Genomic DNA, 19,371 nt, shown 5'->3' with positions numbered 1-19,371 from the left:
GCCGTGAAGCACAGAGCAGGAGGAGGCCTGATCTCTGCAGGTGGACCTGGCAGGTGTCATATGGTTTCAGAGGAGAGGAAGAGCCTTGATGTGATATTAGAAAGGAACGAGACAAACACTTTGGACTTTAGTGTAAAACTGTAATTTTGTCATCATTGACTCTCATGTTGTTCTAAACCTGGATGGGCTTCTTCGTTCCGTTGAACACAAAGAAAGTTATTTTGATAAATGATGGTTTGCACACAGTTGATGGTACCATTAACTTCCATAATAGGAAAAACAAATACTATGGAAGTCAATGGGTACCGTAAACTGTGTGCTTACCATCATTCATCAAAATAACTTTGTGTCCAACAACGTAAAGAAACTCATACAGGTTTAGGACAACCTGAGGGTGAGTTAAAGGAATATTCCATTTTCTTAAAAGAAAAATCCAGATAATTTACTCACCACCATGTCATCCAAAATGTTGATGTCTTTCTTTGTTCAGTCGAGAAGAAATTATGTTTTTTGAGGAAAACATTCCAGGATTTTTCTTATTTTAATGGACTTTAATAGACACCAACAATTAATACTTAACTCAACACGTAAAAGTTTTTTCAAAAGAGTTTCAAAGGACTATAAACAATCCCAAAATGAGTCATAAGGGTCTTATCTAGCGAAACAATTCTCATTTTTGACAAGAAAAATAAAAAATATGCACTTTTAAACCACAACTTTTTGTCTAGGTCCGGTCCAGCGCGACCTAACGTAAATGCGTAGTGACGTAGGGAGGTCACGTGTTACATATATAAAACGCAAATTTGCGGACCATTGTAAACAATAAACTGACACAAAGACATTAATTAGTATCAGTTGACATACAACAACGTCGGAACGGTCCTCTTTCAACACACTTGTAAACACTGGGGCGGAGTTTTGCATTCGTTTTCCGTGACCTCTTGACGTCATGACGTATTGCGTGGGGTCACCTGGCGCATCACGACCAGATCTAGACGAGAAGTTGTGCTTTAAAAGTGTATATTTGTTATTTTTCTTGTCAAAAATGACACTCGTTTTGCTAGATAAGACCGTTATGCCTCGTTTGGGATTGTTTATATTCCTTTGAAACTCCGTTGAAAAAAACTGTTACGTGTTGAGTTAAGTGTTAATTGTTGGTGTCTATTAAAATCCTGCAATGTTTTCCTCAAAAAAACATAATTTCATCTCGACTGAACAAAGAAAGACATCAACATTTTGGATGACATGGTGGTGAGTAAATTATCTGGATTTTTCTTTTAAGAAAATTGAGTATTCCTTTAATGATAAAACAATTTTCATTTTTGGAAAGAACTATCCCTTTAAGCAAGATTTTGCATGTTTATGAATAGCCTACATGGTCTACTGTTTTTTTCTGGCGAGTCAGAGAACAGGGTGTTAAAGGGTTAATCAACAAAAAAAAATGTCCCAATCAAGTATGACTAACTACTTTGACTGGAGCACCAAAAAGGGATTTTTAACAGCTGCCCAGGTCCCCATTCACTTCCACTGTATAAAAAAATTATACTGACAATAGCAAATATCTCATTTTGTGCAACGTGCAATAAAAATATGAGAAGCATATGAAAGAACATCAGCTTGAGTAATAAATACAACATTACATTTGTGGGTGAACTGTCCCTTTAAAGGACAAGGATTTTTAGAAGATAAAAAGATGCAGACTTTTTACTTTTAACAAGTTTATTTCCTTTGTTTTTTATAACCAAGCATAGTTACATAACCAGTCAAATGGTTCACATGTTTTATCTTTCTAAAAGCTTGTGCTTTTTACCAAAGCTTATGTTCCTTAGATACTTATGGAAGAGATCCTTGCATGGTGACAGGGGGGACAAAGGTGTGAGGCGAGTTGGCACAGCCAGTGATAGCAAGCAGACAGAGCCTTACACAACTCACTACTCTGTTCAACAGCGAGAAAGTGTGAAGGAGACAGAGAGAAGAGTGTGAAACAGACAGAGAGAAGAAGTGTGTGTGTGTGTGTGTGTGGTGTGTGCGAAAGAAACAGGAACTATGTTAAAGAGGTGGCACTTCAGAGACTAATAGGCAGTTTGCTGGAGGTGAAATTCTGCCTCATGTAGAAATCAAATCTATACAGTACCAGGGTTAAAAAACAAGTAAAGCGCAGTGATTTTTTATAAATATTTTTATAGTCACAAACCACTCGCCACTGAGTTTACATCAACCTCGAACAGCCTTAAACAACCCAAACGAACGTAGACCATCTTAAAGCCATATCATAGATATATTGGACATAAGCTGTTCAAAAATCTGATTGTGACTTTCCTTTGTTTCCTTTACAGCCATGTTCAACCTCATCCCAGTGGGTCTGCGAGTGGTGGCCATCCAGGGAGTTCAGACCAAACTCTATCTGGCCATGAACAGTGAGGGCTACCTGTATACATCAGTAAGTAACAGCCTCTGTACATTAAACATTTGTGTATGTGTACTTCCTCCTTTCTGATGTTTGAAATCAAGAGGATAAAGGCCTAAGTACGGTCCACTTTTTATGCGTACGCAGGGGTTGACATTAACACCCGCCAAATGCGGGTAGATTTTGTCTGTGGCGGGTAAGACAGCAAAGCCCACTAGCCACTTTGGCAGGTTGAATATAATTTTTGTATTGTAGTTTTCTTAAAAGTTATGCGAAATGATAAACAATCTGCAATGCGACATTGGGAAACTACAACTCCCATGAGCACTCTGCACCCAGCGCAACGCACAGAGACCGTTTGTTGAGACGCGGGCGCGATCAGCGGAGCGTTGCGGACCAAACGCCACCTTCCAGAGAGCGTGCAAAAGCTGATGGATTTGCAAATGCACAAGAGGATGCAGTCTGAGCGCTTCGGGAAAGATAAAACAATTGCATGGAAGTGATTGAAGAGAGATAAATTGCATGCACACTCTTAGGGCAAGAACAGAGAGAAATTCAGTGCACATAGTGTATTTATGTTAATTTTATGCAATATAAAATTACATTTGCACCATTTTAATGAAAGTTAAGACTGAATGGACCTGAAAATGTCAAATGGTGTAACCGCCAATCGTGCCATAGAATGAGAAATATTAAATATGTTATCCACCTTAATGACAGTAAGCATAATCATCAAAAAATAATAAAAAATTATAATTTTAAAATATCATTTTATAAGTTATTTCTAAATTTACATTTTATTGCATTTTTGTAATATTTGTTCTGACATATACTGGAACAGCTCTGTTTTCTAAATAATCATTGACAAATGATGTAAAAATGTATGTAAAAAACATATTACAATAAACTAGATGATTATATTTTATTCCACATTTTTTATGAATATATTTATATTATATTAATTATTCATTAAAAAATACTAGTTACACCAATTCACACAGACCGGTTACACCACATTGACATTTTTGCAATTATCCCCCAAATATTCTTTCAGAATGAAGCAAAACCAGAAATTTTCAACTTAGTCCCAGCAAGTAATCTGCAAATTTATTTTGAAATTTTAAACCTTTTACATTTAATTGACCCAAACGGACACAAAATAATTAACGTCACGTCATTGACCCGCCTACAGGAGAATGTACAGTATGTACTTTGCAAGGATGTGCGTTCGACCATGCACGTTCATTCTTGCAAATGTAAAAAACTCACACCATGTCTCTTCTGTCCAGACAAACACCTGAGCTCCAGTAATTAAAAACTTCACTAACACAACACGTGACTTCACACACAGTCATTGGCCAATTAATGATCTCAGATCCCCTTCAGGGATACGTTCAGGATATGAGCTTCTAAAACCCCAAGCCCCAAAAAAACTCAATCCAAGAGCGTCCCACTATCTCATAGACATTTCCAAGATTTATCTACATAAACAGATGAGGGTGCCTCACACACCCTGTCCATATGGCACGCTGTCAGAAAGTTACAGCTGTGATTGCATTTTGAGACCAATTTTACAACAAGATGTTTTATAACCTCAGCTGCACACAGTTTAGATTTTCTGTTTATAGGCTGTTGTCAGGCTGCCTTTTGCCCTCTCACCCCCTCACGGACCTGACCTTCCGCCTGCCTGTACCAGACGAAAAATCGGCACTCTGGCAATGGTCTTGGTTACTATAGTGATGCAGGCAAGACTGTATGTGGGTTGAGCGAATGGACACCAGTCCCAATCATTTGCTTCAGCAACAGATAGATAAGACACTACGGTTGTACAGTTTTCCTTCAAGCATGTATCTGATTGTAAACTCATCCATTTTGAGCAGCAAATGCACGATTTGATATATTTATAATTGCTGTAAGTTGAGAACGTTTTATTGATTAAGAGTGTGTTCATTTGATTGGGTGATTCTCACGAAAACTTGGTTTTAAAAATGTCAAGCATGAAAATGTAAAAATTGCTTAAATTTACTTTTTTTCCCAGCAAACATTGAAAAACAAAGTCTGGAGTAAATGGGAACATTAATTTAAAAAACTTTTACTTATCATTTAACACTTTTTGTAACATTTAAAAAATTTGTCCTAAAAAATCTCATTACCGCAACAGACAGAAAACATCAACACTGACATATTTGACAAACCTGAAAGAACATAATTTGGAGATTCTGCACATGCATTTAAAATCAAAGTATTATGCTTCTATTAATTAAATTAACATTTAATAAGCATCTGTTGCGGTAATGATAATCAAAATGTCGTGTAAGCATTCTGACAAGACAATATTTCAAATTAACTGTAAAAAAATGATCTTACCTGGTAGCCATCTTGAAGTAACTGGTCCATGTGCTTGGTCACTCAAAATCAAACTTTATTAAAATTCTGTATGTGTGCTTAAACTGTTCTCAAAAAGTGTTGCGGAGAATGAGAACATCAGGCATGGACACATCATTTTCCTAATTTTTCTTCATTATTATTATACATGAATATTCAGTAAATATTTTTTTCTGTCATCTAAAGTAGTCTAGCAAAACATCCATTTATTTTTTTCTTAATATTTTTGTGTTAATTTGATTAAATTACAACATAACGCATGTTCAAACACAGCCGGACACATTGCGGTAATGAGAATTTCAGCAGAAAATGAGATAAAATTTACAATTATAAATTCTTATGTTGAATTCACACATTGTGCAAGGTAGAACACAGTATTGTGTTAATTCTGATGCTTTTTAATGTTACTATATTACACATTTTAAAGCTAAAATTATTAGTGCCGTGGTGTTTCAATGGTTTCGTGAGAATCACCCTATTAGGCTTTTATATGATGTGGTTGTTGACAAATTGTTATTATTATATGGTGCTTTGGTGTACTTGACATTCTAGTGTCAACTATTTTAGTTTAATTACCATTAAAAATAATGTAGGTTTTAGCGGCATCTAGTGGAGATATTACAAAGTGCAACCAACTTCAATTTTGAAAGCAAAGAGAAGCTACGGTAGCAGCGACAGGACAAACATTACGTCGTCTGAGACAATGTAGGGATGAAACGCGCTCCGTAAAAGAGTCCATTTTGACGACTTCCATGTAAAGGGACCCGCGGTGTATGTAGTTAAAATGGCTCATGCTAAGGTAATAAAACAATACATTTCATTATGCAAGGTCTTTATACACCACTAATAATATAGTTATGTATATTATATTGCAGAGATCCTTCTAAAAGTCCCACATTGCACCTTTAAGATGTAGATTTGTGATAATCACCAGCTGACTGTGTAGGAGTTCTTTGCAAAGAAGTGTCTTCTTAGTCTTTTCCTGAAAAAAAGAGTATTAGATTTTTATTGCATGAACTATCCAGTATGCAATCCTTATAAAAATGTGTAACATTAAATAGCCACCGCGTTTGGAAAAATAAATCCCATCAAATGTGCTGAACGGACAGCTTGCTCTTCATTGATTGATTGACTGCATGGAGACCTGAATAATGCAGTACTCCTGCTGCAACACAAATGTCAGAGTCTGTGTTGTGTGACAGGAGAATGTGGGTGCAGAGAAATGCACATTCTCTCAACACACTCACTTACTCTCTCTTGAAATGATGAAATTCTCCTCATGAATAACTATGGAATGGTGTCAAAGGAGAATGCAACTAATGATGTATGCATATAAAAACAAACCGTTGGCCTGATCGAGGAACAGTTTATACAGTAAATGGCAACTAGGCCATTCTTGCTGCAACAAACCTGTTGTCATCTAATCTGCTGTATTCAGGGAGCTTTGGGCAGTCACTGGAGACAGGTGGAAGACAAACAAGCCAGCGGGCAGCTACAGTATAATGAGCAACTTTTACGTAGGCTTAGATTACACATGATTTGCAGCTTTTTTAGAAGCAGCAATTCCAGATCAAGCTATAAAAATAATTTATTAGATTACAATTCTAAAAATAGCCTAAAAGTTACTATAATAATACTTATTGTCGGCTCACTCATTGATTCCAATAGTAATAGTAAAAACACTACTACTACTATGCACTACTATTTAAATGTTTAGGGTCAATGGTTATTCTAAAAATTAGGGATGCTCAGATCAGGATTTTTGCAGCCGATACCGATTTGTGATCTTCGTCATCGGCCGATACCGATTTTGTTTAAGCTGATATGCAAGCTAATATTTATAAATTAAATATACATGCATTGGTATGAATTATAACAGTTATTTAGTCAAGAGCAGAGAGTGATTTTATTGAGAGATGAATTAGGTTACTGTAGCTTTAAGACGTAAGAGAGAGATCGCTCGTTCACGTGCACTGATGACAGGCAGCTGTGTGTGGGCGCGACGGCTGATCGCAGACAAGAGCAGCTGTGAAGAAAATGAAAGTTTAAACGCTCAAAACTTTAAAACGCATGCAAATAATACACTTTTGACATGAGGATGCAATTGTCTGCGATAGATATGTGTTGTTTGTTATACGCTGTTTGATGGGGATGTGAAGACGCGTTGCGCTGTTTACCAGAGCACATCCTCATAGAAAATACGCATACCTCTGTAAAGGCAGAGAGAAAAATTCAAATCTGCACGTCACACATAAGCAACGGGTTTTAAAAATTCTCGCACTATGTAAAAATGTCTCTAATTGCAGCCGCATTCAGGATCCTTTTGATGACAAAAGTAAACAGAAAGATCGGTTTATGAGATCGGCAGATTTAGCGAGCACCGATCGAGTCATTTAATGCCATTATTGGCCGATCCCGATCGGGGCCGATCAATCGGAGAATCCCTACTAAAAATACTGTATGTTTTAACAAGAAGATGTTATATTATTTTCACTTTAATAAAAAACTATGTAAATATGAAGCTAAGATGCAAAAGTCACTAAATGCCACCTCCGTCAAAAATAATTTAATGATATTGACTGCTCTCGGCACGTAGGATACTTTAATCAAATACTTTCGGTTCAAATCTGCTTAATCCCAGAATTCGTTAATCGGCACAAAATTTTTTCTAAGTGCACAGATAAAGAATGGGAGGAACGATGGCGTATACATCAAGGTGCAAGAGTTTTTAATCCGTTTAAAGCAACACAAATTTTTTTTACCTTAAAATAACGTTTCCAAAAAGGTTTCAGTCGTTCATCCACTCGAAACAGGGTGAACGGCACTTTCACATTCGCTTTGCAGCCCTCTATCGGCCAAAACCGCACTAAAGAAGTTTCCAACCGTCGGTCGCGGTCCTGTACAAAAACTTGCTTTGCGGCAGACCTACAATCCAATCAGAGCCAGCTTTGCTGCAGTAGGCTAAATTATTTACGACAGTGGAATGGACAAATTCGCTTCCAACCTGTAGGGGGAGAAAAGAGCAAAAACTCTTTAGTGTCGCTTTAAAGAAGGTTTACTGAACATATTAGGAAATTGGCCACATTTTTTAGCCTTTTACCTTTATTCAGAAGGGACAGTGAAGAGTGTCTGGAGACTTTTTTAGGAGTGGAGATATTTGCATGTACTTAAAGGGTTTTGCAGCAAAAGATTTGTTGACTACCAATGAAATTACTAAAGTGACATTTGGAAAAAATAAGGCATTTTTTGACTAATAACCTTTTCACTGACTTTAAAGATCACCTATAACATTGCTAAAAAGCGTGTTTTGTGTATTTGCTGTAGTACAATGTGTTTGCATGGTTTGTGGTTCAAAAACACATTATTTTCCACATAGTTCTACTCTATTTTTCCACATTTTCTACATCATTGTTGCTCCTTACTTCTCTGCACTGCATAAAACTTGTGTTTGAGGCATGATTTAAATACTCAGTAGTAAATTCTTTAAATATAAAAACACAGACTACTTACAGGCTGTGAGTCAGAAGTGGGGAGTATTATTAAAATGACCACCGTGTCCACGTCAACTGGCCCAGAAAGTAAACTTTTGCCTCTGTAAAAAGAATGTGTAAAATCGGAAAGTAGGTGCTCTTTAAAGTGAAATAATCTAAACACAAGAGCCTATAGATATAGATAGCTGTAGGGAATTTAAAAAACAAACACACACGCACTGGCAGCTCTCTGTTTCCACTCAGTGACTTTAATGATGTGTGCCTCTGCATCTGTAATTAAAACATATGAGCTGTGGTGCTCATTAAATTAAATCTCTGTTCTGCATAACAGTAACAGTGTTACATTGTGTCATCTTATTTGACAGTGAAAGGAAAGAGCCTATAGACGCTTTTATCGGACACACGCGTCGCGGTTACACGTCTGGACAGAACTTAACTTCCAGGTCCAGTAGCCTTCTCAGGCAACAACATTTACATACGTAACCCGAGACATTTTCATGTGTCAAACAAAACTATGAAAAAAAGGATTTTGTTAAGAATGAACATTCACATACAGAAGATCTTAGCATTTAAGGCGATCAGTTTAGCATTTGTGCTTAAAAGGCTAGAAATTTTACACTATTATCCTACACTACACAGGGAATAATATGGATAAATAGATTCAAGCACTTTCAATGACCTGTATCTATGTATGTATATTTTCAAAAACTTTCCAGGGCCTTGATTTTTCTAGCCTGGTCCAACCAGACTCTCGTACATTCATTTCATTTGTACAGAGAGTCTGGCCACGCTCCATTGTAAAGCGTTACTTCCATTAAGGAGGGTCCTCTGTTGAAGTTTAAAACTATTGGACCTGCCCAGAGTCACTCAGGATTCGCCATAGGCGATTGCTAACGTGTGGTCGTGACATATATCATGCACCGAAACCGGACGGAAACAACAAGTCCGAATAATCAGACGAACAAAACTTAGCAAACCTGGTTCTTGCTTCGGCTTTAACTTCTGTATATTCGGCAGTTTTGCAACAACGGACCAAATAGCTTTTCTCACGTCTTTCTCCGCTGCCATTACTGAACTACAACTCAAACTGACGCACGACCTCAACGTCATCGTTTTTAGCAACCCCCTTCTGTTCGCTGATTGGTCCTGCAGATTTTTGCAGGAGAAAACAAAACTCTACAGAGCAATCCCAGACGTAGTACTGAAGCGAAATGAAAATTAAGTGGAAGCACGTAGGAGGGCGGAGCCTGGCTATGATTTTTCCCCCAGATTCACAAACTTTCAAGGATTTCAAGAAACCGTGGTGTTTGTTTAATGGACTGGCTAGTGGCTAAACTAAACTCTGGAACAAATACCTTGTCGAAATCCGTATTCAGGGGTGCAAACTTGTCACCTTTCGGCGAAATTCGCCGTTTTTGATCCAAAATAGGTCATTCTTGTGATTCGTCTAGATCCGATGAGTTTTTGAAAATGAGGGGTGAGGGGGGTCTGCGACAGGGTAGCAGTAAATGAAATTATGAAAATCATGTCCAGCTATTGTGATAATGATGTCAGTTTGGCGGGTTATGTTTTTCGATTTATAGTCATCTCATTTGCTGCCGAAGTTTAAGCAGTCTGCAGATTGAGCGCACGCACTTAACTCATAGTATTTTCTCATTCTAGGTTACGCGCCCACGTCACGTTGCTGTGCGCGTGGTCATAAAAGCTTAACATTTGTACACCGCAGTTTTAAATTAAGTGATTTTAAGCCGTTGAAACACAAACAACAGTGCTATATGCGCTATATACCCTGTTTCTGTTTGAGAGGAGCGTGGAAGCCGCGTATCCGCTTCTCATTAAGCTTGTGAGTATTTTTGCCGCTGTATTAGCCTTTAATACATAAATGCGTCAAAATTCCCGGTTTTTGCAAGTGTTCTCATAAACGCGACAATTCAGGGCTTACTAGAGAAAGTAAACAGCTAAAAGAGAAAAGACATGTGTAACAGTATATTAGATCCGGAGTCAGACTTCGGTCTTAAAGGGGAAGTTACCTAATTTTGCTCCTGTCTGTCACTCGTGTTAATCAAACAGTATTGAGAGAAAATCTCTCACTGCTCTTAACTAAATCACTTTTCTACCTTTAATAACATTTGTACGTCGAATTGTACACGAGTTTGATTCGAGTTGCTCGTTCAGGGTTCATATTCTTAGAGCTATGACTGTGGAACAGAAAAAACCTAAATTATTTGTTTATGTGTACTACTAAATAATAATAAAAATGCACATTTCTGTAACACTTTACAAAAAGGTTGTATTTGTTCACATTAGTAAATGCATTATGAACGAAAAATGAACATTATATTGTATATAAGCATTTATTAATTCTTGTTTATGTCATTACAGTAATTGGTGTTAGTAATTGATGTTGCATTAACTAATGCTAACAGTTTCAAATTTGATTTAAATTAAAATGCTAAAATGAATAAGATTTACAATAAATATATATATATATATATATATATATATATATATATATATATATATATATATATATATATATATATATATATATATATATATATATATATATATATATATATATATATATATGAACGCTTGTGTCTTCGTCACCTTTTTCACCCCTGATGAGTTTGCACCCCTGGTATTTAACATTGTATACATTAGTAATGTTAGCTCAATGTAGTTTTTGATACACTTTAGCTATGATTTGAACTTAGGTAATCTCCTTGTTATTTATTTTGCTTGTCATCAGAAATAAACTACTCTAAAAGGACTCTGTTGTTATTCTTTGCGCAAGTTTACTGGAAGTTATGTTTGTTCCACGAAAGCTGTTTGTTTATGTTGTTACTGCTGAAGCTGTCTATATATTTAACTTTTACTCTGAGTGACGGCACAGTGAGGATGTGTATTAAGCATCAGAATGGAGTGTGGATAATACTCACAGGTGTTTTAGTATGCTAACTATTCATTTAGTTACATTTTAAAAGCTTTAACTGTAGTCACATCCTCTCTGATGATAAGCTCTGTAATCGTTTTAATTACTTATTTTATTCTATATATGTGCATAAGTGGTGTTGTACTGTAAATGAGGAGTGTTTAGATGAACAGAGTGTCGTTGTTATCAAGTAGCTTGTGATGAAACGATACATTGCTTTTACTGATGGAGAGCTTTCAGGCAGCTTAAGTGGATGATGATTATGAGTGAATGATACTGTTCATTTCATCTGGCTGTGTGCTTCTATATGTGTGCGGTGTCAACACAAATTGCATTCTGAAGCCGTTTCTGTTATGTGTGTCCGTGTTTTACTGTAAATTGTTGTACTACTTTTATGTTTGTGTGCTTCAGGGGGGTTTCTGATCCCCTACTGGCTCTTTTTGTCTGCTGTTATGGAGTAACGCACTGGCAAAGTATGACAGTATGCTGCTACCCCGGAGCCAGCCAATTGCACGTCAGTGTTGGGAATTCCCCAATCAATGAATAGTAGGCAGTAATTGACGTACTGTGTAAGGGGTTTGATGCTGGTTACTGTATTTCTGTTCTGAGATGTGGGTTGCCGCCAGTGAGCTTCATTTGTTTGTAGTTTTCATGTATATTGTTTTGTTATATTCATCCACTGTAAAAAGTAAACGTTGAATCAACCTTAAAAATTACATTGGTAACGGCTAAAAATTTTGATGTATACATCAGTTGCGGTCGGAGGGCGGTCGATGCGAAGTTCGTCACAACATGTATGTAGCCCATCATGTGTGTGGTTCCTTATTTCAAAATATGTGTTCTGCGCATCAAGAGATCCTGTGTGCATTACGTGTCTTGTTAAAATAAGTGCCTGCTGCAGATGCGCCTAATATGATAAAAGAGATGCTCGCGTTTGCCAGGTACTCACATAATCTCATGCGTAATCAGAGTTTACTGTTAAGGGAGTGTCTTGCGTGTATTTTGTGAACGTGAGCGTCTGTTTTATCATAAACGGTTTTGAGGCGTGTGCTGCAGGCACTTATTGTGACAAAACACACGATGCACATGGTTTACAGTACATGACGCAACAAACATATATTTTGAAAAAGCAAGCAACACACGACACTCTGAACAGGACACATATTTTGAATTAGCGCCCCTCGGATGAGCAGTCACGAGCCGCCACTGGTATATATTATCTGAAAGCTGAATAAATAAGCTTGATTTATGGTTTGATATGACTATATGTGGTAGGGTTGCCGCGGTGACGTAATTTTCCCACCGGTTAATCAGCGCGTCACAAACACGGTGATACCGGTGTCACCGTGTGGGAGGGGCTTATAAATGTGCATGCAGACATGCACATTTTCCTTTCACTTTTGAATTACGCAACTGTTTAAATGCAGTGCTTGCGTACGCTACGTTAAATTGCGTATGCCTTTGCATGCAAGGCGAGTCCACCCGCTGATTTAAGTAAGTGCTTGAGTCAATGTGCGTAGGTAATTCTCAAAGAACCAGCCAGTCCCAAGCAGAGCAACCGGCTACTTCTCCATAAAGCGCTGCTTGAATGATGGGTTTATTATTTTTCTTGATGATAAACACAACAACAAAACGATCTCGCTTATATTAAACATCATATATGTCTATTATAAAAAAAATGAGTAAGCACGCGGCTTCTGCCTTCGTCTGGTCAGTCAGCTTGCCTCGCAAACTCTGATAGGAATAAATTAAATCTGACACCTGCTGCTTTGTGACGTGAAGCGCGTTCAGCTCCGCTTAATTCAGGCACCAGACACATTCAGTTTGCTCTCTCTAACGAAACTAAATGATTAAATTACACGAAAATATCAAAACGGCGGTGAAAGACGGTGTCGCGGTGGGCAAGTGATCTAACCGGTGAGAGGCTGAAGCACCGGTTATCACCGTTTCACCGACTATCGCGGCAAGCCTAATATGTGGCTGAGATTTTGAAAGACGGTGCAATTTTTATACATGTAGGAAAATTTCAAAATATATTTGCATGGAACATGATCTTTACTTAATATCCTAATGATATTTCAATAATCGATAATGTTGACCCATACAATGTATTTTTGGCTATTCCTACAAATATACCTGTCGGACTTTTGTGGTGCAGGGTCACGTATGATAGACCAGTCTGCCCCCCCAAGCTCAAATGTCAAGCTAAGCCTTTGGTCTCATATCTTCTGTATTGAGATCATTTTTTCGTATAGTTTTTTTAAAATACAGAATACATGCATGAGTAAGTCTGCACATATGAGTGCAGATGCATTCATCTGTCAGTGTGACAGTGAGGGGGAGAGCGAGAACCAATTAAATATACATCCTATTCCTCTCTCTGAATGCTTTTATATTTTTCAAGAATACTGTATGTAGCGCCATGTGCTGCCATGTCATCTTGTGTCTTTGTTTGTGTGTGTGTGTGTATGTGTGTGTGTTAAATTATAATGCATTCTGCTTTGATCTGTAAACATATCACATGTTAAAACTTCTATGGGGGAAAAATGATTTAATCACGTATTACAAATGAACAGTTGATCATATAACAGTCATGCAGAATGAAGGCGACGTGCAGGCTGTCCTGTGAGCAGCTCTGTGGGTGTATTTGAAGTTGAAAATCAGTTTAGCGGTGGGTCATTAGGAGCGGGCAGAGACAGGCACATCAATATTTAACACTCCCCACAGAGATAGTACACAGACACTGTAGCTTTCAGCAGGGACCGTAGAGACCGCTCTGCTGCGGGAAATCCACGCAGTACAGTTTCTGTACATTGTTGTTTTAGAAATGTGCGTGGTTTGTGAGTGAGGCTTATTATGTTCTAGTTAATATGTCAGTTTTTAAGATAAGTTTCTTAGGTATACAACTAAAAGTCTTGGCTATAAAAATAACTCAAAACATTGTAAGCACATATGACCCAATAAAAATAAGGAAGTTTGTTTGATTAGTGAATTAGAAAAGCAAAGAATCTTAAATATGTGTCCCAGTCTGTAAAAATCCAGCTAAAGTAATGTTTTCAATTTAAAATCAAGGAATATTCTGTGAAAATATATCTTTAATATTGACTGAGTAAGGTCATTTAAAATTAAACTTTGATGCTCCTAATCGCAATTAGATTACAGTATGAGACTTCAGCCTGGATTTCACAGACAAGGTCAAAATATCTCTGCAGTCCATTTAAAGGCGGGGTGCATGATCTCTGACAGCCAATGTTGACATTTGAAATCACCTAAACAAGCACGCCCCTACCCCAATAGAATCTGGACCTTCTTTTGATAGACCCGCCCCACACATATGCAACCCAGGCAAAGATGTCGGTTAGTAGACACGTCCCTTACTGCTGATTGGCTACAAGTGTGTTTTGGTAGTCAGCCTGACTCCCTTTTCCAAAGTGTTTTTCAAAAACCACACACCCCACCTTTAAAAGCAGAATAAAATATTAGTGCTCTTATTATCTTCTCTGGTTTATAGGCAGACCTCTCAATTCAGATATCTTGAGCTTCAGTAATTAAATTTTACACATGGGTGGTTGAGACAAAAGGTAGGATTAAGTGCAAGTAAAGCGACCTGGTTTAGAGAAGTGTTATGTTGTAGAAAGCAGAAAGAATTAAATGGAATGGATTCTGTCAGCTTTCCCATTTAGTTTTTTTCCTGAAATGGAATTGGAGTTGAAAGTGTGTGAGAGTGGATGAAGTAATGAGATAGATGGAACAAGGAATGATGGAGAAGAGGAGGAGACCAAGGGATAGGATCTTAAAGGGGAAATGGAGAAGATGGAGAGACGAGAGGAGAAAATAAATTGAGTTCGGGGTTAAAAAAGATATTTAAAGAAAAGAAGAGAGAAAAGCATTAAAAAGAAAGATAAAGTCAAAAGGCAAGAAAGATTAAGTTAAGGGTATATATTGGATTCCTCTGCTTTTTACTCGAAGACCACATGAAGCTACACTATCCACATGAAGCTAGTACGAACATAAAAACACACACAGTGGTGCTTCTCTGTATGGGAGGGGAAGCCCTTTGGGAAAAGGGAGGGGCAATGCGGGATTTCCCCTGGAAAAGATATCAGATACGAATCAGTGAGCTGGCAACGGTATGACTGCAGATTCCTGATACAATTAAACTTAAAGATAGAATCAACACAAAGCACCTCAATATCTGCTTCATACAGCCAATATCTCAGTCCATATTACATTACAATCATCTCACCTGATCGGGGGGGGGGGGGGGGGGGGGTGAATTTTTATTCCTCTGCCTTCCAGCCTGTTTTGCTATTCAGTCAAACAACATTGAAACAACGCTACAATCAAACCTAACCGTGAGAGCAAACCATGTAAAGTAAAAACCAATTTATCCGCAGGAGTTTAAATTAGTTGCTTAAATTTAATATTAACAGCACACACAAACGTGTACAGTAATGAACACGATCGATGCATCTGTGTGTTTAACAGTATGAGGAAAGGTAGAAAAGACACATTTTAATTCTGCATAAGTTATTGTAATTATGCGTGTACTCATCATGTTAACTGTCATTCAAGGTCTGTATTTTATGCATTTAGGGGTGAAATTTTGAATTGCAACAACCTCAATTTCGAAGCGCAATGAAAATCCACGACAAACATGTAGTTGTCTGAGACGAAACGCGCTCTACGAACAATTTGTTCATTTAGGGCTACTGTTTTTATGCTAATAAAAATGACAAAAATTTACTGTATCTTGATAAGAAATGTCTGGTATGAATTATAGGAAAATGTATTGTTTAGGAATGAGTTGGAGACTGTACAGACAGAGAAGAGCCAGACGTTTTTACTGCTTGCTGCGATTTTCATCAGTGTCTGTGATAATATGGAACAAATAATTAGGAAAATGCGATTGCCATTTCTCCACAGTGCACATCTAACACCCTCCATCTGGAAGCGATGCTGCAGTTTGTAGTAATGGCACAGAGATGTAACATTAAAATTCTCTCAGACTGTAGGCACAGATTAATAGACAGTAGTTACAATAGACAAGTACATCTTTTGTGGGTGATTTCATGGTGCATTTTTATCTTAGTCTTTTGTCAGTTCCTTCTGTGTCTGTTCAGTAAAAGAGTTCTGTAGCACATTGTTCAGTATAGACAGGAAAGTACAATGAGCGATGAAAGGTAACGTTATTTCTGAATTTTAATTGAAGAACATCAGCGTCTGAAATGCTTTCTTGTAAATGAGCATTTTTATCAGGCTTTTATGTTTAGGTTATGCCACCTCCGTCAAAAAAATTGATAATAATATTAACTTAATGTTCTCGGCACGTATTATGTTCATCAAATACTTAAGCTTCAAATCCGCTTAATCCCAGCTTCAGGACATTGAGAAATGCTGCTTTGTTGGCAGAATCTATTAAGGGCGTGCTTACATTATCTTAACCAATCTGTGCATTTGAGCATTAAAAAGCCTGGTTTGTTTGACCAGTGTGATAGCACTGTACTGTGCCCGGGTGTAGTTTGGTTAATCGCGCCCTGGCCAGCTTGCAGAGGTGGGCTCGGGCGTGGCTCACTTGGGCTTAAGCGCGATCGCGCAGTGTGATCGCAAATCGCGCCAGAGCTCGATTCAAAAGGAGAGACGTCAATTGCGTGATCATTTGCCTTTATCTATTATCGTAAAAACATTCTGATGCACGCAGCAGGGTTATGTAAATGTCTGTGCTGCACACGTGACAGATAAACTAAGCAATATGATAGGCATGTGAGAGGGCTGTGTGTCATCGTGCCCCAAACAAAACAGACTTAACATTACGATGGGCTCCAGTGTTAGGAGAGCACTTTACTTCCTGTTTTCTTCAAATCAATCTCATCCTAATGATGAAAGCATGCCCGGGCTCTGCAAAGTACAGTGTGAGTTTGTGCTTCTGGGGGAGTGGGGGGGGAACAATCACGCTTGGGCTCAGGTTTAGTTGGATTAGGTATAATATAAAATGCTGTTTACACTTGGTATTAAGATGTGTTTTCATCTATCGGATCATAAGTGGGCGACGTTAATGCCAGGTAAACGGTGTTCAGAACATTTTTAGCTCGTCCAGTTTCGACCACTTTCACCCACATTTAGAGGTAAATGAAAACCATTTCGATCGGATTGCTTTTGTAGTGTAAACATGCCTGTGGTTGAATGTGTTCGTACAGCCACACACGACCGCCTTCTCTCTGCCTATTTATCGAATACTACTGAGCACAATGTTTTACGTCTTTTCTGACTTTTAGCGCGAACACACAGTGTACAGTGCTATCTTTAGGCTTTCCTTCATAAAACTAAAGCGAATGATCTCCACGTCTTTCATTACTTTCATTTTGCGAGCATGTGAAAGTTGCGCAATCTTATTTCATCAATTGCGCTGAAATATCAAAGAAAGCTTTTACATATACACGTACAAAACACTGTGCAGCATGTTTACTTACAACACAAACAGCAGACTCTGACATAATATTAGTTCACGTCCATATAAACTCGTCATTACTCCCGCTCGCGTTTAAATCACAGCAGAGAGACTCGCCCACAGTCTCGACAGACCACCCCCTCAAAGTAATCAGGACAGAAGCGGTTGAAACTGGACAAAAGAGACGGATTTAAATACTAGGGGCCTCATTTATGAAATGCTGCGTAGAAACCATCCTACATTTGATTTTACGTACACTTATCAAAAATGCGTATGTGTGATTCATAAACCGAACTTAAGCACAGAAAATGCGCGTACCCCTTTCTTTCAGATGTGAAATTTATAAATCGCAAATGATCTTGAACTTGTGCGAAGCTGAGCAGTTTCAAACTTCCGCCTTTAAACCATGCCTAATTAATGTCATAGACATATAAATCTGATTTAAAAAATGCTTGTTTACAAGAAAACATGTCAGATGCACTTTTTTGCATCTGAGCTCTTCAGTTTCACTTTGATGGTAACGAAAAGGTTATTAATCAGTAATTAAAATATCTTATTTTCATAAATGTCATTTGTGAAAATAAGATTGGTATTTAACAAATTTGACTGTCTTTCGCTTCAAAACTTTCTAAATACATACAAAAATCGCACTTTAAAAATAGTCTCCTTCACTGTCCTTTCTGAATAAAGGTAAAAGGCTCCTTATATACTCTATAAACCTCCTTTAAATAAAAAACCTCTTGCACCGTAACATATGCGAGCTGTCATTCATTCAATTATTCTTCCACGCACCTAGAGGACTTTGCTAAAAATCATTGTGGTGTTTAACTGATTCTGCAAACAATACAGTATTTCTGAAAGGCCTGAGGGTGGGATTAACTCTTTCCCTGCCATTGACGAGTTAACGAGAAAACGCTTCCGTGCCAATTTCCGGCTTTCCTCAATACCGCTATTATCCACCAGGTGGCACTCTTCCACGATTTATAAAACCCGGAAGTAGCACCTTGCGTGAAAGAGAAAGAAATCCTTGTATGATTTAAAGATCGCTTTGCATCCGATCTCTATCAAAAGAATTATCTCAGCTTTTTGCTCAAAATTTGTTGTTTTTGAAGAAACCTACCCATATTTGAGAGATGATAAAAAGAGAACTAATGAAGGTAGAGTCTGTTATTTCATTTTATATTTTGTATGTTTTTCGATTTAAAGACGAAAATTCTCTGGAAGGTATTAAACTTTTCTGAAAATCATAAAAAATGCTAGCCCTGGCTGACAACTTTTTTAAAAACGCTGGCGGGGAAAGAGTTAAGCAGAAGTATTTGATAAACGTATAATATGTGCCTTTGGCATTGGGCTAATATCATTATCTCATTTTTGACAGAGGTGGCTTTTGCATTTGAGCTCTTCAAATGCACTTTGCTCAATAAACCAATATTATTGGGGTAAAGCACTGCGCTTCTTATAAATACTAAATAGACCAATAACAATGGTTCTTACTCATCATATGACTACATTGGTCATTTACTTGTTTATTGTGTAGTTGTAAGTAACTCTATGTCCTAATTGTGCATTATGTAACAAGTGTCACTCCTATGTAAACATATGATGTTGAATAGGCATTTGAAGTGGGAGTTTGGACAAATTAGATTTTACAATGCGAGAAAGATAACCCTGTTATTTTAGCATTAAAAAATTAACATGATGCATG

General features: G+C 37.6%; 1 protein-coding gene across 5 annotated transcripts in view; it reads left to right on the top strand.

The window, feature by feature from the left end:
• Positions 1 to 19,371, top strand: part of fgf13a (fibroblast growth factor 13a) — a 141,618-nt gene that overhangs the window by 109,211 nt on the left and 13,036 nt on the right. For all 5 annotated transcript variants that reach the window (XM_055177681.2, XM_055177685.2, XM_055177686.2 and 2 more), the window contains one exon: positions 2,337 to 2,440. In XM_055177681.2, coding sequence (XP_055033656.1) covers positions 2,337 to 2,440 — 104 coding nt within the window. The remainder of the gene's footprint in view (positions 1 to 2,336; positions 2,441 to 19,371) is intronic.

The sequence above is a fragment of the Misgurnus anguillicaudatus genome, chromosome 16 (assembly GCF_027580225.2).
Source record: "Misgurnus anguillicaudatus chromosome 16, ASM2758022v2, whole genome shotgun sequence".
NCBI lineage: Eukaryota > Metazoa > Chordata > Actinopteri > Cypriniformes > Cobitidae > Misgurnus > Misgurnus anguillicaudatus.
The sequence above is the reverse complement of the archived record's forward strand: the minus strand, read 5'-3'. Positions and strand labels throughout refer to the sequence as shown.